The sequence below is a fragment of the Sorex fumeus genome, unplaced genomic scaffold (assembly GCF_029834395.1).
Source record: "Sorex fumeus unplaced genomic scaffold, SorFum_2.1 ptg000008l, whole genome shotgun sequence".
NCBI lineage: Eukaryota > Metazoa > Chordata > Mammalia > Eulipotyphla > Soricidae > Sorex > Sorex fumeus.
This window is the reverse complement of record NW_026606065.1, coordinates 33,658,285-33,682,549: the sequence shown is the minus strand read 5'-3', so window position 1 is coordinate 33,682,549 and position 24,265 is coordinate 33,658,285. Positions and strand designations below refer to the sequence as shown.

The 24,265-nt window shown below is 47.5% G+C and overlaps 1 protein-coding gene across 1 annotated transcript in view; it reads right to left on the bottom strand.

Annotated features, from left to right (window-relative positions):
* The window catches only part of ABCC4 (ATP binding cassette subfamily C member 4), a 211,844-nt gene that overhangs the window by 53,136 nt on the left and 134,443 nt on the right, over positions 1-24,265 (bottom strand). The window contains exon 20 of the mRNA XM_056109770.1: positions 18,015-18,094. Coding sequence (XP_055965745.1) covers positions 18,015-18,094 — 80 coding nt within the window. The remainder of the gene's footprint in view (positions 1-18,014; positions 18,095-24,265) is intronic.

Sequence of the window (24,265 nt, the reverse complement as noted above, 5' to 3'; positions counted from 1 at the left end):
AGAGGGGCAGAGGAATCGAACTTAGGTCAGCCACGTTGGCCACTTGCAAGGCAAACGCCCTACCCGCTGTGCTATCACTCCAGCACCATGGCCATTACTATCTTGAGGAAAGTTCCTATCACCCTTACTTTTGTTAAGGGTTTTTTCTCATGAATAAATTTTGAATCTTGTCAAAGCTTTTCTGCTTCTACTGATATGGTCTTATGATTTTTATCTTTCTGCTTATGGATGTGGTATATAATGTTAACTGACCTGTGGATGCTGAACCATCCTTGCGTCCCTGGGATGAATCCATTTCAGTGTGGTGTATGATTTTTTTAAAAAAATATGCTGTTATATTTGGTTTGCTAAGATTTTGTTGAGGATTTTTTGTATCCATGTTTATCCGAGAAATTGTCGTGAAATTTTCTCTTCTAGCAGTGTATCTGGGTATTAGTATAATGTTGGCTTCATAAAATTATGGTAAGAATTCCTGTTTCTTCAATATTTTGGAAGAGCTTGAAGAGTAAAGTTACTAAGTCTTCTTTGAAGGCTTGATAGGATTCACAAGTGAACCCATTTGGACCAGGGCCTTTGTTCTTGGGGAGATTCTGTTTCAGTAACCTTGCTCATGAATGGCCTGTTCAGGTTTTCCCTTTATGTTTTGTTTTTGGGCCACACCTATAGGGGCTCAAGGTGTGGCTCTACACACAGGGAGCAGCCTTGGTGGAGTTCAGGGGATCATATGGGATGCTGGGGCTTGAACCTTAGCCAGCTGTATGCAAGGCAAGTACCTTAGCTGCTGTACTATTCAGGTTTTCTATTTCTTCCTCGCTCAGTGTTGGGAGATAACATAATTCTACGAATCTGTTCATTTCTTCTAGGTTCCCCAGTCTAACAGCATAAGATTGTTCACAGTCACCTCTTATAACCTCTTGAATTTCTCAGGGGTCTGCTACAATTTATCCCCTTGTGTCTCTGATAAAGAAATATAATTATATAAAATTCCATGATTTTGTGTAAAATTGTGTAATTTTATAGTAATAAACTATGAACTACATTAGTGATAATGAAACAAACTATTGAAACAAACCATAAGGGACTAAGTCTTAAGTATTTAGGTATTCACATATTTTACCGCCAGCTGTCTGAAACTCTTTATGGGAGTTGGCAGAGAGCAGCTAATGATCAGCCAAGTCTCCGTGAGGCCCACCTTCACCTCAGAGGGCTGGGATGCCGGGAGCAGAGAGAGGAACAATGCTGTACGGACAGAGAACTGGAGCCTGAGAGTTCCTGAGGCCCTGACAGTGTACTCAGTCTTCCTCTGCCCATTGAAACATTTTAGGACCAAGGATCTATAAGACCAAGTGCTGTTTTAAAGTGGCAGTAGCTTTTCTCTGCAGTCTCTAAGGTCTATTCTGCTAAAGACAAACTTAAAACATAAGGGCAATACATTTTGTGGCGGTCACAATCTCTGTCTTTTCCATATTGTCGTTCCCCGCCCCCCCCAAGACCACACCCACCAAAGATTGATAACCCTAGGGAAATGAAGGGAATAACATTTTTAAGGTGTTTAATTTCCTCAGCCTCCACCCCTTTTTCTGAACCAAACCCAGAAGAGAGTTCCAACCCTGAAATTACTAATACTAGGAGGGTTCCCCCACTTTAATGATGAACTGTGGTTGACAGTCTGGGCAATGATGGTGTCAGGCATTGTTCTAAAACCATGGCATTCTTGACAGATACAGACCAAAGGCTATTGAAGTTGAGATTGAGTAATCAAACTCTCAAAGAAGCAAAAACAATCACGGGGGAAAAAATAGACGAGAGGCTTCTCTTTCCCCAACCTTGTAAGTCATTATAAAGCCATAGTAATCAAGACAAAAATCCATTCAAAACAGAAGGTTGCCCGTATCATATTTTTTGACATCAATTATATTGAAAACACCAATGATGGGAAGACCGCATTAGGCCCCTGGGGATCGCACCCTGGACATATTTCCTGGACACTGCTTAATTCCAAGTACACATCAAGTCCATGTTGAAGGTTGAGGATATATTTACAAAGAAGGAAACAGAAAGTCACTCAACGTCAGACAATTTGGAGTCACTCTGTCCCTATGACTATTCGTCAAATCTCTACGTGAGATGGCACAGGATACACCCCCAAACAAAAATTTGAGGGAAAAGAGTGAATATCTAACACCCCTCCCCTATTTAATACACTTTCCCTTGGGGCGCTGTTTTCTCTTTTATGGGATTATTTGTGGGTTCTTCTCTGGCCTCTCCCTTGAAGCAGACAGTTCTAGTCTTCCAGTTCTTTGGGGATTAAGAACTGCTCATTTCATTGCAGACACGAGCATGAGGGAGATCTGGAACATTCCTGTTCACCACCACAGATACACTGCTTAAATGAAACACAACGACAAAGACGGCCCAGAAAACAGACCTAGGTCCCCTAGTGTGCAAAATCATTTGAGGGATTGAAAACAACTGTCACTGTCACTGTCACTATTCTCCCATTGTTCATTGATTTGCTCAAGCGGGCCCAGTAATGTGGGCCCAGTAATGTCTCCATCGGGAGACTTGTTGTTACTGTGTTTAGCATATTGAATACGTCACGGGAAACTTGCCAGGCTTTGCCATGCAGGCGAGATACTCTTGGTAGCTTGCTGGGCTCTCCCAGAGGGGTGGAGGAATCGAACACGGCTTGGCTGGGCTGGCTGTGCACAAGGCAAACGCACTACTGCTGTGCTATTGAAAACAACATCAACTTTAATTCTAGTAAAGAGATAAAACCCCAGGACCCAAAATGAAGCTGAAGTATGACAGAGGCCTCCATTTCTGTATCTAAATGAAAAGTGATGATTTCCTAGGTACACTCTTCCTCTGGAATTATATTGAATTCTAATATTACAGATTTTTTTAAACACTACTTTCACAAGCATAATTTTATTGTCATTTTTTTAAATGCTGTGGTTCACACCTGGTAGCACTGCAGTAGTGGTACCAGGGGTCCAACTAAGAGTCTTTCATATGCCAGAATGCATTTGAGCCTCATCCCAGGTCGCCAAAGCATAAATTTGCAGCACACAAGGCCCTGTTTGGTATAACTGCCCACAGCTTACAGTCCTGTAAAATTCCTAGGTATCTCCCACACTTCAAACTTAATTCCTTGGGATCCTTTGTGAAATCTTTGCAACGCTTGTGCCAAAGAACATGTTTTCTATAAACAACAGCAAAAAATGTATCCTTCTTATTTTATGCAAATAAATATGTCATCTATTCTTTTGGCTCACTCCACTTTCATTTGAACTCTGCCGCTCTTTCTCATACTTATATTAGGTATAAAGTGAGTATATATTTAATCGTGAGGCCACTTCGTCAGAAGAAAGGTTTTTATTGTTTGTTTACAGTATTAAAAATATAAAATAAAATCAGGATCGTTAAGACGGCTAACACCTCAAAGGAATTTCAAAGCTTTTAATTCTGTTGTCAGTCAGACTCTTAAGAATTCTGTTCCAAGTTGTGATAAGTACAAATCGTCCAGATTGCCTTAAACTATTATAGATTCTGCATGAGATAGGACTTAAGGGCAATAAACAAAGTAAGATTCACTTCTTGGCAAGAAAACGTGACAAGATTTTCTTCTGATTTAAGAGACGAGGGGGAAAAAAAAAGAATGCCTAGTTTTTTGATCAGCGGGTTGTTTACAGATGCGGGTGTGGGAGATTCTTTTTACCTATTTATTCTGGAAACTTATGAGATTAAAGAAACCCTTCAATGAAATGACTGTCGTACAGACTGTGCCCCTGACTCATACTGGATGTCTGTGCTATGTTGAACAATGCCATTTGGAAGGGGTTGTACAGAGCACTTAAAAAAAAAGAAGAAGAAGAAGAAATGCAATGTAATTCTGAGTAGCTCGGGATTCTTCTTCAAGCACAGGTCAGGGAGAAGCAAAGGGGCAAGACAGGAAGGCTCCTAAATCTTCCCTCTGCCCACAGGTAAGTATTACCGCTCTGCAGGTTTTAAGCTATGTGCTGATACGGTGCCTGAACTTCTTAAAGCTGCCAGATTCCGCCCTTCCCACCTCTGTTGCATTGGAACTCAGTCAATGCACTTTTCAGGATGGGGGTAGGGGATGGGCGCTGCTCCCACACAATGGCACCGGGCTGGAGAGCTCAATGCTTGGACCTAGCACTGAGGTGCTGCTTGGGCCCACAGGGGCCATGCGGGCAGTGCCAGGGATTAAGTTTGGAGCCTTGCAAATGCAAGACTCCTCAACCCTCTCTTCATTCACTTTATTTTATTTATTTATTTTTTTGCTTTTTGGGTCACACCCAGCATTGCACAGGGGTATTCCTGGCTCATGCACTCAGGAATTACTCCTGGCGGTACTCCGGGGACCATATGGGATGCTGGAAATCGAACAGGGTCGGCCACGTGGAAGGCAAATGCCCTTCCCACTGTGTTATTGCTCTAGCCCCCTCACTCACTCTTAAATTGGTGCCTAATGGCACACTGGTGTCCCTTATTTCTACACAGAGATCTAGACCACTCTTGAGGCCAGGTGTCTCTCCACACTGCCAGCTTGTTCTGTTCCTGGCATCTGCAGATGGGCACCGCCAGCTTCGGCTGCCTCTCCTCTTTTCTCATCCAGAAGCTCTGGGTCCTGGTATTTTTCAGTGATTCTTAATGCTGAGCCTGGGCTAAGGCCACTGAGGGTCTGGGTTGACAATTTGTTTACCAGCACAACAGAAGGCCATGAGGGAAATGTGTCTCCCTTTGTGTTCGGTCTATCTCGGGGATCAATAGCGGCTTTTCTACCCTTTCACAGGGTTATAATAGAGTTTATGACAAATGTCAAGGCCCTCGGCATGCTGTGCAGAAGATGCACCTTAAAAGTAACAGCGCAGGAAGTGGGGTTAGTAAAATACAGTTCATGAAACCCGATCAGCAACAGTACTAGAAACCACAGAGCCAAAATGTATTTAAATAAATAAAAATTAAAAAGCAGCACCTCAGGGCTAGAGCAATAGCACAGTAGGTAAGGCATCTGCCTTGCATTCGGGCAACCCGGGTTCAAATCCCAGCATCCCATATGGTCCCCTGAGCACCGCCACCGCCAGGAGTAATTCCTGAGTGCAGAGCCAGGTATGGCCCCTGTGCATCGCCAGGTGTGACCTCCCTCCCCCAAAGAAAAAGCAGCACCTCTCCCAGAAGCAGAAGGGTATATATATTTGTGTGGGGGGGGAAGGGGGCGGGAGGGGGGGCCGGCAGTGGTGAAGGGAAATGGTCACTGGTTAAGGCATCAGTGCCTGAAACCCAACCCAAACATGAATAAGTTTATACTTGCATGATGACTAAATTCAAACAAATAAATTAAAAATGTATATAGTGCATAAAGACAGTAACTGTAGGATAACTGCAGGAGTTGGAAAGACAGCTCAACGCCCTGGACACATGTGTTGCTGGCTACAGATAAGGGTTCTATCCACAGCCCTGCATGGTTCCCCAAATACTGCAGGGATCGACCCCAGATGAGGCTGATGAGGTGGTACTGCCTCCAGGGCATCCCTGGGTGTGGCCCCAAGTCCCCCCAAAATGGTGAAAAAGAAAGAAAAACGGAAGTCTATCTAAAACCACTTATAAACAAAGAAGCTCTAAGTAAGAACAGATTTCCCCAAAAGAATAAAGGGCCAAGTTTAGCCAGAGGCTTTTTTAAAAACAAATACAATTTCTTTATCTGATCCTGATAATGTTCTTCTCACGTGTAGAGAGCAACACCTGGCAGAATTCAGGAGAACCAGATTCATAAGCATCATGAAATTGCCTCAGTAGATGATGAACCAAGCCAATAACAACTAACACGGGGGGGGGGGTGTTTACCCCTCAGATAGGGGGCCCTGTATTTGCTCCTTAGCCCTCAAAGGAAAATGACAATAGCACAGATATGGCAGATTTGAAAACATAACTAATAAGCTAAACTTGACTTAGAAATAAATAGAACTGTGACCTGGATCCATTCTTCACAACAGAACCATATTATGCTACAGAGAAAAATCAATGGACTTCAAGACAAGCTGAACAGAAGCGATCTTAAACCAAAGTAGATCTAACAAGAAGTCAAGAGCAAAACGGTAATGAGAAAATTACTCAATATTCAGAAGTTCAGAGATGGACTTCCAATGAACACTGGTCCCAAGAGGTTATAATAACATCAGAAAGGATTTAGACATGAGAGCAAATAAAAATCCATTGCAGCCTATGGGCTACAAGTAGAGCTGCCATTTGAGGGAAACTGATAGCTTTCAACATGGTTTTAAGTAGAAAGGCACTGGAAATCGCTAATCTTCTCTCAGTTCTACAACTATAAAACTATTTTAAATGAAACAAAGCACATTTGGAACAGAACAATGAGGTCTGGGGGGTGCAGCATTTAGGGTGTTTGCCTTGCACTCAGAAGGGATTCCACCTTCTGAGTTCCACCAGGAGTAAGTACTGAGAGCAGAGCCAGGAGTAAACCCTGAGCATCACCAGGTGTGGCCCCAAAACCAAAATAAATGAACTTTTTTTTGAAAGAAAGAGAGAGAGAGAGAGAGAGAGAGAGAGAGAGAGAGAGAGAGAGAGAGAGAGAAGAGATAGTACAGTAGGTAAGGCACTTGTTTTACACACTGCTAACTCGTGTTCAATCCCTGGCAGCCTAAAGGTCTCCCAAACCCTGGTATGAGCAATCCTTAAAAACAGAGCCATGAGTAAGTCCTGAGCACTGTCAGGTGTAGCTCCCAAACAAAAACAAAGAAAAAAGAAAGTCTAAAAGCCAAGGATCTAAAAAATTTACCTGAGAGATAAAGAAGAGCAGAGAGGATTAAAATATATAAAGATTATACATAGATGGATATTAATGATTTCTTATGGATATTAATGATTTCTTAAAGGACAAAAATGAACAATCTAAAAGGTTGGTTCTTTCAAAGCGCTAAAGAAATTGACAGACTCCAACCAAAACTGATCAGGAAAAAGGAGAAAATTCTCAATATTGTTCACTGAAGCATATTAAATGAGCTTCTAATAAACACTGAGCTGATAAATATATGTATTTTTTAACACTCAGGACAAATTTTCTGAAAAATTAAGTGAGGAAGCAGAAAATCAGAATAATTCCACATAAGAACTTGAATCCAAAAATTAACATTATCCCACACAACACTTGGAAGCAAAGAGCTTCATTAAAAGTTTTTCCAAATTCTTTCAAGTTCATCTTTTTCTCTTCCCTTTTAAAATCATCTTGATTTGAGAGCCCAAGTCATTCATTGTAAGAAAACTGTGCATGTAACTATCTTATCAACATCAAACAACAAATAATATTTTTTTAAAATAGTACTTCATAAAACCAAGTTCATTCAAGGAAAAATAAGTCTGGTTTGGCATTGGGCACGAGAACTGTGTTATTTTTCACATTAAGTGAACACTGGAGAGAAATGAGCATTTCAAAAGCTGTGCAAAGAACCTTGAATGAAATTTGAGAATCCCCAATGAGCTCTAAATCCCTCATCAATAGGAAAGCTGTTCCCTGGTTCACCACCCAGCTCAGCTCCACACTTCCTGGCCCCACCCACCTCGCTCCCCACTCTGCAGGTGAGATTAACCTCCAGGCCAGCATCTTTAGGGCCTTTTGGGGACTAAGTTGAATTCTTCTCCCTCCCAGGTAGGGACACTCACCAGCCCAAGAAGACAGCCGGACGTTAGACGTTAGCACTGCACATGAGAGATGTGTCAGAGCAGAGGCCAGTCTCCAGGCAGCAGGCAGCCACGGGCAGGATTTTACCAAAAGGGATAAGCCCCTTCCAACTCACCCTCTGCTTATCAAGAAAACACTCATTTTTTCTTGATAGAAGGGACCAGTACCACCAGACAATGCAGTTGGAAATGATCACTCCTGGACAAGAACTGAGCGTTCAAAGTAGGTAAAGAGATATACATGATGGCTTTTCAGTGTCTGTATTGCAACCCATAATGCCCAAAAGGAAAGAGAGGGGGAGGGGAACGAGGAGGGGGAGGGGAAAGGGGAGAGAAGGGGAGTGGGAGGGGGAAGGAGGGGGAAAGGAGAGGGGGAGGGGAGGGGAAGGGGAGGAGAGGGGGAAGTAGAAAAGGGGAGGAGAGATACCTACCATAGAGGGACACAGGGGACATTGATGTTGGGAAATGTGCACTGGTGAAGGGGCGGGTGTTGGAACATTGTATGACTGAAACCCGATCATAAGCAAGCTTGCGATTTTATCTCACTGTGATTCAATTTTTTAAAAAATAAGTAATATTTTTTAAAAAAAATGAGAGAGAGCACACACAGAAGGTGAAGGGCCAGAGAGATAGTCCAGTGGGTAGGGGGCTTGCCCTGCATGCAGCCCACCCGGGTTCCATCTCTGCACCCCATAAGGTCCACCCCTGAACAGCAGGTGTGGCCCAAGGAATCAAATAAAAAAGGATCCTAGACCCAAACAATTGCCAAGCTCGAGATTCTTGGGGGAGATGCAGCGAAGGAAGTGCCATTTTAACTCTTGCCCTCTCCTGAGCTGCCTGTTATCATTCCTGCAGCCCCTGGGTGGTGGTGAGCAGAGAGAGAAAGAAAAGTTCTGTGCTTGAAACAGAGGCACCCAGCCCGACAAAAACCAAGACCCTTATCCCCCACCACCTCCCTGCTTAGGTCTTAATTAGCTTCTGTGAAACTCCCAGCATTATCATTGACTCCCACCTACTGGGCCAGACAAATTGGAACCCAGGGGGGCCAGCTCAGAGGGTCCTAGTGATAAAGTGTCACCAGGCTGACTTGGAAGAACCTTTCCCAGCATGCTCCCCGAGGCCCTCAAAGGAAGCCACTTGTCCCCCACCTTCCATTCCAGGAGCACCTCCGAGGTGGGCCCGTGTGCCTCCTCCAGCCCCAGAAACCCACCATGTCCCCCCATCCATCTCCGATTCTCCTGCCCACCGTCAAGACAACCCTCTCAAACGCGACAGCGAGCGGGAGCAGAGTCTGGGCCAGGACACCAGCATCAGCATCCCCCATCCCTTCCAGAAAAATTCTCCAAGTGTCAACTAACGCTTTTGTGAATTCTTTCTCCTTTTCTTGATTTTTTAAAAAAAGCATGAAAAGTGGGCGATTCAGCAGAAAAAAGAAAAAGAAAAAAAAAAGGAGTTTACTTGTCAGAGGGAGTGACACTGAGATCTTTCAAATGGCGGCAGTCCCCCTGGCTGATGTCTTTTGTGCAGTGCAGACGGGAGGGTGGGCGCAGGGAGAAAGGCCCCCTGCCCCCCCCCCCCCCCCACCGTGGCAGGCTGGGTATGACAGAGACATTGTGGGTCGAGCGGCTGGAGGGCTGTGTCCACACTGTCCCCGACACCTCTGCACAATGCAGAGCAAGGGTCAGTGGCCCTGACACAATACAGTCAGTTCACCTCCTGTGCGGGGGAGCCCCCCTTCCCCCCCAAAAGCCACTGACCCGGCCTAATGTCCCCTGGCCTGGGCCGCCTTTGTCCCCTGCACTGACCCTTTCTGCTGCGCGGCCCTCTCAGGGAAGAACAGCCCGCCTGCACCGGCTCTGTCACTGGCTCTGTCACCGGCTCTGTCTCTCAGGCACTTTCACTTCATGAAGTGGCACTCCATGTGTCTTGTGGGTGCTGAGAAGGGGAGGGCCCAGCAGGCTGGGATTAGCCCTTTATGCCTCATGAAAGGAGATGAAAAGTCACTTATTTAAGCTCAGTCAACTCTGTTATTTTTTTTTTTTGAGGGGGGGAGGTAGGGATTTTTTAAGGGGGCAGAGAAAGGGTTATTTTATTTATTTATTTTTTTTTGCCTTTCAGTTTTCCTCAGTAAGTTAACAACATTTGGCTGCGGGCACCGGGGCCCCTGTCCGAGTGCTCCGAAGCAAACCCAAATAGAAAGTGTCCACATCTGTAGAAAGTCCCTGAATCCAGCTGGTGGGTGTGGCCTGAGCCATGCCTCTGCCAGCAGATGCTGATGCTGATGGGAACCAGCAAGGGGAAGGACATCCTGGATGGAGCTGCAGATGCTGATGCTGGTGAGAACCAGCAAAAAGAGGGCCATCCTGGATATAGTTGAAGATGCTGATGCTGGTGGGAACCAGTAAGGGGAGGGACACCCTGGACTGCCCAAGCTTTTCCAGGTGGTCACCAAGACACCTGAAACCTTCCAGAGCTCTTGCGGACGCAGCATTCAAGGGCACACAGTGCGCAGCACACTCTGCAGGTAAGACCAGGGCCTCCTGGTTGTGAATCAAGTCCACACTGGATTGGATTCTTGGAATACTCCAAAAAACAGTTGGGAGGGATTTCGACTCTAAATTCCAAGAATCCCTACTGTTCTTTTCTGGGCAGATGGATATTCTGAAGTGTGTGGTTTCAGAGTGCAGTGCTTGTGGTGCTCTGTTCTGTGTGTTTAAACAGAAGAAGTTCAACGCAGCACACACAGCCCATGGGGGAGGGGCGCGGGTGCAGAGAGATGGTTTTACCGCAGGATAGAGTGGTCAAGAAAAGTCACTGAGCGGGAGGAGGGAGTCTTTCGGTCCATGAAAACGAAGGATGGAACTGTTTGCGGATGGGTGCACTAAAGGAAGGCACATGCAAGCACGCGTGCACACATACACTCATACAAACTCACACACATGTACACATAAGTGCGTACACATGTGTACACAGATGTGCATGCACACACACACTCACACATTCACACACACACTCACATGCATGCACGCATACACACACGTACACCCCCACCCCTGGGCATCAACTGTCCAGAGAGGTCTGAAAGCTTCCTCCCAGCTTGGAGGAGCTGAGAGGGGTGGCCTTAAGGCGGCTAAGCCAACACTCCCCAGGATACATGGGGGTCCCCAGATCCTCACAGGGCACAGAGGTGCCCCACAGCCCCCAGGACACAAGGGCACCCCAGTTCAGAGAACAAACTTCATTTAGCAAGAAGTCGATGCACTGCACCTGAGAGCCAAAAGCAAAGGTCACGGTCAGGTGAACACAGGCAGCCCCAGCTCACAAGCTTCCTTAGTGATGCCCAAATGATGAATGTTAAAAGAAGTGGCCTGCAGTCTCCCTTTGTGGGGCTGAGAAGGGACAAGATGAGGAACGAGCTGCAGAGGAAACACCTCAGGGATGGACGTGAAGAGTGAGCACACAGCAAGGATGAGCAGAATCGCCACAGAGTTGGGACACACTTGCTAGCGACATGGTTATCTGAAGCCAAACTACATGACTCCCTTTGGCAAGACAGCGGTGGGGGGGGGGGGGGGGGGGGGCGCGCACGCACACTTAGAGGTGCTCAGGGTTTACTCCTGCCTTTGTACTCAGGAATGACTCCTGATGGCGCTCAGGGGACCAAATGGGGTGCTGGGGAATCAAATTCCGGTCGGCGGCATGCAGGGCAAATGTCCTACCCACTGTGCTATCTCTGGCCCTAAAGGATTCCCTCTGAGCCCCTTCTCCTCCCACTCTCTCCCTCCTGCCCACTTCCTCTTCCTACTGTTTCTGCTCATGACAGTGACCAGGACTCCATCAGTGGCGCTCAACCAAACCAACACCCCAGACTCAGCAAGAACAGTGCTGGAGGTGACAGGTGACGAGGGGGAGAGAGGGGTCTCCCCCTCCTAGAACCAAAGCCCACAAACCACAGCCTCTCCTTCACAGAGTCACACACCCCCTACCTCCTCCCCACTCTACAGCCACTGGCAGGCTGGCCAGGGAACCCCCAGGCCCCAAGGACAGGCTTCCTCTCAGCCTCCTTACACACCTGTCCTCTTGGGTCCCCAACACCCACTTTCCCCCTGTCATCTGGGCTACCAAGTCACCTCTCCTTTACCAATTTCCCTTTCTTCCCCACTCCTGAAATATTGACGCATACACAAGGCCCTCATGTTGGCACTAAAACCACCTCAAATACTCTTTGGAAGATCATCCATTGAGATTGTTACAGACCGGGGTTGGAGCGATAGCACAGCGGGGAGGGCGTCTGCCTTGAACGTGGCCGACCCAGGTTCCATCCCCGGCATCCCATATGGTTCCCTATGCATCATCAGGAGTGATTCCTGAGTGCAGAGCCAGGAATAACCCCTGAGCATTTCCAGGTGTGCCCCAAAAGAACCACCCACCCCCCCAGAAAAAAATAGATTCTATGGACTAGAAGACAAACCCAAAGGCAAGACAAGTGTACTAGAATCAAATATTAAAATCACTACAAACCCAGCCGGATAAGGATACATAATAAAAATAATGCTTTCTTTTTGGGAGAAACTTCTTGATTATTTCAGTATCAAGCTAAAATATATACAGTCATCAATCTAACTGTCCTGTGGTTATAAACTATTAAGAATCGTATTAGTACAATGTAATAGTTAGTGTCCAAACATAAATAAACATGGATAATGGCATCATCAATGATTTCAATCACTGCCTCCAGAAAATGAAAGATCAGGGACGGTCACTCAGCGGCTGAGCAGTTGGCTCTGGCTCGCAGGTGATGAGCCTGAGAGTCTGAGCCCTGGAACCTTGAGCCCACTGTCAGATTGCACAATGGCAACAACTGGAAGGGAAGCAAACAATAAAAACTTCAAAAGACAAAGGGAAGGAAAATGAAAGACTGGATTCACGTTATTGGAATTTGTGCTGCAGTGTCAAAAGAAGTCAAACACTTTTTTAAAGTGAATTTCAGAACTGGAGCGATAGTACAGAGATAGTACAGATAGTACACATGTTAGCTTTGCATGCAGCCGACCCGGGTTCAATCCTTGGCATCCCATATGGTGTCCCCTAAGCACTGCCAGGAGTAATTCCTGAGTGCAGAGCCAGGAGCAACCCCTGAGCATCGCTAGGTGTGACCCCAAAAAGCAAAAATAAATTAATTTTTTTTAAAAATGTTTCATTCAAATAAAAAAAGGAATTTCAATTGCTGTCTCTATGTTTTTGCTCATCTGCATATCCCAAGAATACGCAATCCTATTCCAAGAATTCTCCCTGAATTCACAGACTCCTCAGGTCTGAGACCCAGAACAAGATCTCTCTGTCTCTGCATCCTCTGTGTCACAGTGACCTTTCCAGGCTGTCATGTCTGAAGAGTTATATTCTACTCCGAGACTCGGTTGTGTTTCTAAACTACGATCAGTTCTCAAAGCGATTAGAATTTCTGAAAAAGCCAACAAACAAGACGTGTTCGAACAACACTTTGATAAGTCACAGCAATGAGCTATGCCAACCATTGGCTGACTTATCTGATAAGCCCAGGGCAACCCTGAGGTAACCTGCAGATGGCCGGCCTCTGGAGTTGTACACGTTATTCCTTCCCTAGGAGAGATACCACAGCTCCCCCACACTGCCTGGGTCACCCCTCTAACAACGTCTCGCCTTGCGGGTCAAAGCTGATGTCTCTCTCACAATGCCGTGCCACGCCTACCTATGCAGCTTCCCAAGCCCCAATAACCCCCTCCCCGCCCCCTGCCCCCTGAATTCCACAGCAGTCTAACCTTCTGTGGCAGGTGTAAGGGCAAGTTACGCCACTGTCTGCCCAGCAAATCTGCGTGTGCGTGTGTGTGTGTGTGTGTGTGCGTGTGTGTGTGTGTTTTGGGTCATACCCAGCAATGCACAGGGATTACTCCTGGGTTTTACACTCAGGTGTTGCTCCTGGCAGTGCTTGGGGGACCATATGGGATGCTGGAAATCGAACCTGTGTGCAAGGCAAGTGACCTCCCAGCTGTACTATCGCTCCAGCCCCTCTGCTTTTATCTTAAGCAGAATTTTCTTCTCCCTGTCCATGAGGCAGTGAAGTCATGAAATGGCCCCATTAGGACTGCCTTCTGAGAACACCCAGCTCACCACGGCCACACAAATGTGTGTGTGTGTGTGTGTGTGTGTGTGTGTGTGTGTGTGGAAGGGGAGGTAGGAGGGAGAGAGAGGTTCCATGTCCAGCCTTCCTTCAGTTCTTCCTATCTCAGACTCTGCTTGAAAACAGAGCTAATGTTTAACCCAATGGTCCACCCTGAATTATGGACCCAACAAAACTATAATAGTGTCCCACAGAAAAAGGCACCAAGCTCACATGCTCTAGATGGCCGAGATCATGTGGATAAAGGTGCTACTTCTCTATCGCATTTCTTTCCCCCCAGAAAACCACATGATCCAGTACCTAACTTCAAAAAGAGACAAAAAAAAAAAAAAAATCCAAGTGAGTTTTCTCCGTTTCGCAACTGGGCTGCCCGGGGAGTTTAGCTCCCGACTCAGAAAGGGAAATCTCGGCTTTGGATTTCCTTTGCATTCTCTTTGTTTCGAGAAATCCTGCCAAGTTCTTTCTGGCTCAAGACTTCCTAAGAGAAAGATGACAAGTGAAGGGAACTTCTCAATGAGGAAATTCCCAATCCTTTCAGAACTCCACTCAGAGGCCACGAGGCAAGGGGCAGGCGACATGTATGCGCGTCTGCGAGGCCCTGGGATGGAGCAGCCCACAGGTATGCTCTGCACCCCTGGAGCAAAAATTAAGGTGCATGGGAGGGGAACCCTCGACTGCATAATTTTAGACTCAAGGTCTCTGAGCCGCGCTGGGTACCAGTGATGGGGCTGGTCAAGTGGATGCTCATGCAGACTCGAGGGACACATGGTAAGTTCTAGAGGTGCCTCATGAGTGTCAGCAGCAGCTGTGCAGATGTAAACTGGATGCAAAGTAACGTTCCATGATCTCTGTGCTCAGGAATGGGACCAGACTGCATGCGGTGTGAGGGGGTCCAACTGGTGGTGGCTGTTTGTTTGCAAAGCAAATGCCACCACCCTGTCTGAGGCCTCTGACCCACGGTTCGACCACCTCGACTTGGCAAGGCCCAGACCGGGGGTCAAGAAGGCAATTCTCTTTCCGACTCCCAGAAAATACTCTTGTCCAAAAAATACTCCCAACATCTTTCAATTCTTGAACACTTGAGTCAAAGCAGGTTAAAAAAAAAAATAATAAAACAAAAAGGGCTGAAGCGATAGCACAGTGGGTAGGGCGTTTGCCTTGCTCGCGGCTGACCCGGGTTTGATTCCCAGCATCCCATGCGGAACCGAGTACCGCCAGGAGTGATTCCTGAGTGCATGAGCCAGGCCAGGTGTGACTCAAAAAGCAAAAAATAAAAGAAAAAGGAAACAAAGGAAAAAGAAAACCCTACCTTCCCATTCCACCCAACAGTAACAACAACAACAACAAAAAAAAATCCCCACAAACACTAAACCAACTCCTTAAGCCAAGCAAGGTGAATCTAGCTGACTGTCATTTTGACCTTGCTTGGCTTTCATTCGGGAACCTATTTAGAAATGTAACAAGCAACGCTCTTCACTCGGCTCAGCTAGCAGAGCTAATAGGCTTCTAATTAATTTCCAGAAGATTGCTGTTATAACTAACAGGTTTTAAACATTTGGTTGATTGGGGAAAATGAATTGAATATAATGTATTTGATTTGGAAAATTAGTTTTCATTCTATGTGCTTACCATAATAGTGTTTATTTTAAGTTTACATGATTCCATTAAGAGTCCCAGAAGCCCACCGGATCGGTCTGCATCCTTACAGAGCCCTTTCCAAATTTCAAAAGAAGAAAAAAAAATCAATTTACATTTTGATTTTTGTTGGCCTTTATTTGAGGGCAGGTTCAATTCATTTCTTGTGGCTTTAGTGGGGGTTGGGGGGGGCAGAATGTGCTCTTGTTAATATAGCAAGAGGCTCAAATACTTCAAAATGATCCTTGGATAGCTCGGTCAATAGTTCCCTCATCGAATGCAAATCCTCGGGAGAAAAGGCTGGTGCCCACAAAAGTAAGATGAACCAGTTCCAGCATTGTTTGTCGGGCCATCCTTGATTCCTCCTGACAACCATTTAAACAATGAATGTTGGGAAAGTCCCTTGAGAATGGCCCACGATGGCAGGGTTCTGGGCACTTTTATTCACCTAAGACTGGTTTTTTTTGTTGTTGTTTTTTTTGAAAAAAGGGGAAAATTCTTCTTCCTGAAGGGATTATGGGAAGGACTATTAAAGAAACCTGCAAATACAACAAGTGACAACGGCTTTTTATTGGCACTGATAACTCAGTGTTATGTTCTGAAACACTGAAACACGGCCTGGCTCGGTGGGCTAAGTCCAGCCCGGCAGGAGAAGACCCTCATCTTGTGGGAAACTGGGAAACTGCGATTCGAACTCGGTTCCCTCCTGAGGCTGCTGGATTCCTTCTCTCCCCGGGAGCCAGCGAGCAGGACAGCACTCAGGTGGACTCAGAGAGCTGAGGGAGAGAGCACGCAGGGCCTGGGGCCTCGGAGAATCTCTCCAACTGTGAATTCCGGTGGCCACGCCAGGGACCAGCCAGGATAACCTGCACCCTATGCTTCCCCCTGCTGAGCACTGCTGGGAGCATTCCTGGAGATGCCCTGAGCACTGCAAGATGGAGTCCCGGAGACTCACAGCATTCCTGGGGTGTCCTGGATATCCCCAACACCTCAGGGCCTGAGCAGCCCTGCAGCAAACCGGCCACCCAGCTGGCCAGGAACTGCTGGTGGGGCCTGGCCCACCTGAGCACTGAATGAGAGATGAACAATTTTTTTGGTTTTGTTTTGGGACCACATCAGGTCATGCTCAGGGCTCACTCCTAGCGGGACTCAGTGACCACATGCGGTGCGCGGGATTGGACCCAGGTCAGTTGTGTCAAGGCACGCGCCCTCCCGGCTGTACAATCTCTCTAGCACCCATCACCCCCACCCGTTTTTTTTTAACTTGAAGAGCCTGTGAGAACTGCGGTGGATGAGTATGTGGGTGAGGGAAATGCTCAGGACTGCACACCTTAAAAGTCACTCTTCCACGGCCTGTGACCTCCTAGAGGACCAGAGGATGTGAGCTCCTGACCAGAAATGGGTATTCGACACACACACACACACACACACACACACACACACACACACACACACACACTGCGGGTGGGGGGGGGGGGGGAGAAGGAAAAAAATGTCCCAAATCCTCCACTAGCAGCCTAGCGGCGGGGTCACGTACGGCTTGTGAGAAACGCATTTCATTTTCAAAATCAACACCAGGGGCTCTGAGGAGGAAAGTTCCCCCACTGGCGTCTCTGTAAAGGAGACAGAATGAGACAAAAGAGCAAACACGCCACAGAAGCAACATCGAGGAGGGCGGAGAGGAGAAAGCAGCCGGCCCCAAGTTATTCTCCAGAACCTCAAAGTTCAGAGGCAACGAAAAAGGTTTTTGTGGAATGTGTGTGTGTGTGTGTATGTGTGTGTGTGTGTGTGTGTGTGTGTTGTTCCAAAAAAGACACCTCTAAGACTCAGAGCAATCAACACAGGGAAAGAAAAGCTGCCTAGAAAAAACAACAAAAAAAAGACATTTTTCTGAGCTGACTTTGATCCCGTCCTCAAATTATTGGCTTAAACAAACTCGCTTTGAAAGGCTTTGTCTCTGCCATAACTACTCCCTATTGTCCTTGTTAACAAAGTATTATTTTCACTTTATTATTACTAATCTCTTCTTTGTAAGTAACCACACCTGGTTTTCTCCCCCCTCCCCGCTTCCACCACCACCCAAAAAAGCGGTGCAGTAAATATTTGCCCTTTGTGGTAATACAATGCATAATTTAGTTAATCTGGGCTATCTTTCCGTGCGAGGTGATTGTTTCTGTATTATGAAATGTGTTCGCAGTAAGGTGAAATTCATGCCAGATCCCTGGAAGGCAGGTGGAGAAGCACTTACCCAGCAAGTAGGCGCTCCGACCCGACCCTGCCATGAGCGTGCGGCCACGCCCACACACGGCGTTCTTACTCATGTTAACTTAGCCTGCGAACCATCACCACACCTTTCTTTGACAAACAGGGCCTCGCGCTAAGATAACACGCTCCAGCGCCAGGTGGGAAGGCCCGCCCTCAGCCCCCGGGAACGGGCCCAGGCCCGAGGAAGACCCGGGCTTTCCACGCGGCAGACGGCTTGGCACGACGGGTACATTACCTGGATGAAATCTAGAAAGGTCAGGGGCAGCAAGTCATCCATATGCCCAATGTCTTTGGAGAAACGATTTAAAATTCTTCCTGCAAGAACAGGATATGAAAAATTACTCATTTCCCCAGACAGGCCCTTGAAGAGAAAACAATCCACCCACAAATCAAAACAATATTTTAAATGCATATGTATTTAATATCTTATGCATTCATATGTAATAAGCCCGTGGCAGGGGTAAAAGAATAAGAGACGGTACCTAAGAGAAGCAAAAATACCCGCCAAACAGCAGTGGGCGGAGAGGCTGAAACTTCGCCGTGTGTGTGTGTGTGTGTGTGTGTGTGTGTGTGTGTGTGTGTGTGCGCGTGTGTGTGTGTTTTAATTCAAACTGGGGGAGTGAAAAATAAACCTTGTGACAATACTGATAAGGGCTGGTGAGTGTCAGAATGTCCCCTCCGTTCCATGCAAGTGCTAATAGTGAAACAACTGCAGATGACATCAATTCCTGTTCCCTAATTGGAGGCTAATTAGTACACTAATTTTACTTGAGTTACGTGAAGCGATTCTGCTAAGTGGCACTTTTAAAAACAAATGCAACTGCCTTGACTTTCACCTTGAGCATAGTGGGGGAACTTCGAACCCTCCTTCTCTCCCCCCACCCCCCACGTCATTCCCAGGTTGGGAGTTTGCTCCTAAGGTGACACAATGTTCTTTCGAGGGGTTCCCTCCAATGAGAGAAGCACAGGCCTTGCCACACCGCCAGGAAGGCCGCTGGGGACACCCACCAAGTACTTTGTGAGTCAAGACAGGTCAGGGAGTGCCCAAGTGCCCAGCGAGAAGCTGGTGAGACTAGAAGTTTCCTTGCAGGTCAGGCCAGATGGGATAAAGTTGGGCCTCTGCTTCCTGTCTCAGGCTTAATGAAGAGTGACTGGACACCGCCTCCTTGGGGCACCTCTGACGGGCCTGCTGCTGACCTTCCCATGCCTCTAATGACCCTCGAACCCTTAACAACTGTCTCTTCCAGATGGGGGACTTCTATAGATTCTTGCACCATCTAGTTAATTTTAAACTTCTCAAGTAGCTATTGCAAAAACAGGGGACACACAGCATGTAAGTGTCCGCCCCCGCCCCCCCCACCATGTACATTTACACCCCAAATGTTTTCAGCATCATGAAAATGCTCATGCTTTCTGCAATGAAGAATTCAAAAAAAAATTATTTTTTTCTGCCTGGGGGCTTTGGGAGGAGGCCACACCCAGCCCTGCTCAGAGCTTATTCCTGGCTCTTTGGCAGGGATCACTCCTGATGGTGCTTCTGGAAGGGACCGTATTGGTATCGGGGCTCAAACCTCAGCACAAAGCCAGTGTCTTTACCCACTATACTATCTCTCTGGCCCAAGAACTGCAACTTTTTAAGAGGCAGAGCCCGGCAAGCTACCGAGAGTATTCGATATGCCAAACACAGTAACAACAAAGTCTCCAATGGAGACGTTACTGGGCCCGCTCGAGCAAATCGACGATCAATGGGAGGGCCTTTACCTTTAACTTTACAGCTTTTAAAAGCATCAAGTTGGTTGAAAAGAGAACAACAACAACAACAATAAACTCAAAAAGGAAAGGTAAGGTGACACAGATATGCCCGGATCTGTGAAAACCAGCCCTTTGCTGATTTTTCCAAAGGTGGATTGGGCCTCTGAGGGTTGGGAGGTCTCGCCAAGCGTCGGGTACCAGGGCAAACACAGGCTAAGAAACCTCAATCCTCCACCTCACCGAGTGGGAGGCCCATGATGCTGAAAGCTCCGGGGATGAGGTTACCCCGGAGAGGATGTATCCTGGAAACTCCATAGCCACCCCCCGTGCTCTGGCTCAAAGACCAAGAGGACCCCGGAGCTCGGCAAGAGATACGCCATCAAAGCTGCCATGTCAAATTCCCGGCCTCGGTCTCATAGGGTTATTCTCAAGTTTCTCTGCATCAACCCCTCGGGTGAATTCCCTTCACCCACCTGCCAGGCCCTCTCTCTCATAACCACGCCACGGGATTTGGTCCCTGCCGGATCTCCCTTGGGGCATGAAGGAAATGGCTGGGGGATGGGGGGGTGGGGTTCCCTGGAAACTGGGAAAGCCCAATCTTTTCCTAGATAGCATGGAACTGAATATTTGGGGCTGCACCTGGTGGCAGTCAGAGCTCACTCCTGCTGGTGCTCAGGGGGAACCATATGCAGTATTGGGATCAAACTCAGCCATGTGCAAAGCTGGAGCCTCATCTCTGGCCCCCCAATCTTGCCTTCCTAGGACCTCCTAATCCTTCAAACACTTAAAAGAAGCAAGTTCCAGCCCCATCAGATGTAAACCCTCAGAGGTCATTCATCGCTTTGGTCCACTTCCCTGGCCAGAGCCTTCTGCCCACAGCCAGAAGGCCAGTCCCTGCCAAAGCCTCGTGTCCAGAACTAAAACCAAGTCCCTGTGGATTCTAACAGGCTCAACAAAGGGTGGGGGTGGGTGTACAACAATCATCATCATCACACAGCATGTGAACACCCACCGCCAACCTGTCTTCCCACAGCATGTGTGTCAAGTGTGCCATTGCTGCCCATAGGCGGTGCTGGTGGCCAGACCACACTCTGCACCCCTCCACCTGCAGCCCCCAGGAGGCTGAGGGGGTGGTCAACTGGTGCCACGTAAGGACAGCTTTGACATGCTGTCACCCTCATGTACAACCCATGGCTCACACTTGGATACGGCTTAATTAACACAAATTGCAGCCTCCAAGTCAGCGTGCTAAAGTGTGTAAAGATGGGGAGATACAGTCTGGTGAAAATTTGGGTATGTGGGTTTTGTGGCTGAAATCTCCAGGCGTTCTTGGGGTCGGGATGGGCTACCTCCTCCCACCTCCCTGTCCGTCCAGAGGCCTCGGCAGTCACATCCACACCCCAAAGCTGCCACCCAATTGAAAAGCTACTCCAGCCTTACCATCCCAATAAAAATACTGAATGCCCTGAACAAACACCATGATCTCTTAGCACCTGTACTGCAAACCAGAATGCCAAAAGGAAAAGGAAAGAGAGAGCAAGAAGGAAAGTATCTCACATAGAGGGAGGCTTGGGGTAAGGAGAGTGGGTTTGGGGGATGGTGGTGGGGAAAAGAGGGACACTGATGGTGGGAAATGTACACTGGTGGACGGATGGGTGCTAGATCACTGAATGACTGAAATCCAATTATGAACAGAGCTTTGTAATGGTCTAATCTCATAGACATCCAATTGAAAAAAATTTTTTTAAAGTAATGCAGAGTTCATGCCCTGCTCAATCAGCTTAATCAATGGCTGAATAAATAGCAGTACTCCTACATTAAAAAAAAAAAAAGAAGATGGGGGATAGAGGGTAAAAGCACCCCTGGAGGGTGGGAATGAAACCTGGGGCAGCCACTCTGGGGAAAACAGTATGAAAACTTCTTAAATAAAATGGCTATTACACCTGGCCTGACCATGCCACCGTGAGACACGGGTGCTAAGGACGGGAAGGCACCTGCTGACGAGCTCTTCGCTCCCCCCACACCAAAGCAGCAGTCTTCACAAGGAGGCGAGATGTGGGATCAGCCAAAACATCCATGGACAGGCAGAGAGAGCAGCCGTGCTCCAGATTATCGAGGACACAGCTCTGCCGCTGGACACAAACAAGGGCTGCTCTGGGCAGTGTGGCTGGGGCTAGGCTGATGTGCTCAGGAGACCAAGTCGGGAGTGAGAGACCCTAGCCAGGTGGAAGTCTCACCCCTGTGTGGAACAGGAAGAGCTACAGCAAATACACCAGGAAAAGGCAACAAAGGTCACTCTTAGACGCTGGACCAAGTCTGGTGGCTATGAATGGAAACGGGTGGGCATGGAGGAACAGACAGAGGAGGCTTGTTGGTGCTGGAAAGGGCTGGAACTTTGATTCCTGTACACAGAGGGGGAAAGCTGGCCTGCCATAAAGAATGACCTGTAATTAACCACATGTTCATTAAAAAGAGGGGAGAGGGGCTGGAGTGATAGCACAGAGAGTAGGGCCTTGCACGCGGCCGACCCAGGTTCAGTTCCCAGCATCCCGTATGGTCCCTCGAGCACCGAACTGCAGAGCCAGGAGTAACCCCTGTACATTGCCAAGTGTGACACACACAAAAAAAGGGGGGGAGGGGAAAAGGGATATATATGTGTACATATATATATACACACACACACACACACAGAGAGACACACACACATATATCTTTACATACTCCCAAGTTCCAGGAGTATCTTTCAGGAAGTTAGCAAACATCCTGAAGACATCCATGTCTGCAGAGGGTCTGTCACGCACGGGGGTAATTTTAATTTGCTCTCCTAAGTTAGTATTTTGATAGAGAAAGACTAAGTATGCCCTGTGTAGAGTGGGAAGGAGGGCGGGGTGAGAAGAAGAGAGACAGGGACCACCTCCTCACCCACCCCCGCCGTGTTCTCAGGGAATCATTGGGTTCCACCACTGGCTCGGCCACCATCTTCCCTTGGTCCACAAGCCAGTCCCCGCGACGCAGCCCAAAACTCCCCGTCAAAATGCAGGACCGTGAGGAATCCCACATGGCCCGAGTGAGGTCAGCACTTCACCTATTTGGACACAGTCATCCAAATACATGACTCCTCGGCTTCCTTATAACCAAACTATGATTCAAACCACGAGCTGGACCCTGTTCGCTCTTTGTTAAACACAACAGTGCACGTACACAGCATACTTTTATTTATTAATTTATTTCTGACCTCTTCCCAGTACACAATTCAACAGATTTTAGCAACGTTCTTGAGCAATGCAACCATCATCAAAGACCATCAGTTTTCAGTCATTATTTACACACACACACACACACACACACACACACATGAGATTCCCTCCTACCCTTCCGGAGGACCCTTCATCCCCACCACCACTTCCCAGCTCAGCCTCTTCAACTTCCTTTCTCCCGCAAGGACCCACCACCAGTCACACAAATGCACTGACAGGGTACGTGTTCACTTTGGCTGCCCAATCTCACTTCATTTTTGAGGTTTATCCATCACACCGCCTGTGTATGGAATCCTTGTCTTTGAACCCCCAGTGGTCTTGGGCAGCCCCAAAACAGGCCCCATCAGGCCCACCACACCCCTGCTTTGAGGTGTGTCAAAGCAGGGAGGTGCGTCTTCGAAACAATGAACTTCTCCACTGATGGTTCTAGAGCTGAATATTCTTGATGAGAAAGGCCTTTGATCTGTGCATCAAAAGTCTGGAGGGCCGGGTCAGGACTGGGTCCTGATTCCAGTGGGATAGGGGAGGGTGGGAGAGGGAAGACAAGGGGAACGCCCGGTCAACTTCTGAGTCGCTTCAAAGGGCACAGGTAAGTGACTTCACACCCCAGGTGCAGTGTAAGTGGGCACTGCAACCCTGGTTCTGAGGGGAAGGTACTGGGTGGAGCCAAGGCAGGCCCAGAAATATCACCCTGGTGACAGCATGTAGTGATGGTGTGCTGGCAATGAATGACCAGGCGGTCTCTGCTGGGATGCCCGGGTCCCACATAGGGCAGCTGCTCAAAGAGGGGTGTAGGATAACATTGGTTCATCCCTTCTACCTTGCCACAGAAGAGTTTAGGTTTACTGGGTTACTCTTATCACAGTGCTCCCATTCCTCTGTGTCTATCTGTATCCTCCTTCTCTGTGCTCTGATTCCCCAACCAGTCAATCACCTTTATCTCCTAATCAGACTCTGTTAACTTGTAAATATCGTTTTTCTCTTCTCCTGATGTCCTTTGTTTGCATAGTTAATTCAGAGCAAAGTCCTTTTGTATAGACACAGAAAGACAGTTACTGCTATGCTTTTGTAACCTGGGAGTTAATTGACTCCAAATGACAGTCACTCCTGGGTATCTCTTCTCTCGACTTAAAGCCTCAGTTGCCCTTACTTCCTAGCACCCAAAAAGCAGGGCTCTGACGAGAGAGAGGATGAACCCAGGGCAAACTGTGAGCTACCCTGGCATTGAAATGGGCCAGGCCAAAGTGCCATAATACTTAACTACAAGTTAAGAGCATGGTCATGGACAAATTCTGTCGTGATCCAAAAAGTAACAACTGGATTAGGACCCTGCTGGGGTAAGGACAGATTAATCTGGCCTGAGCACTCTAGTCTGAGATCTATAGTGAGATGTCCCCAGGAGACCCACCCTATAAACTTTATCTCTTACTGTGTCCATACAAAATAACTAATATTGCGCTGGAGCAATAGCACACAG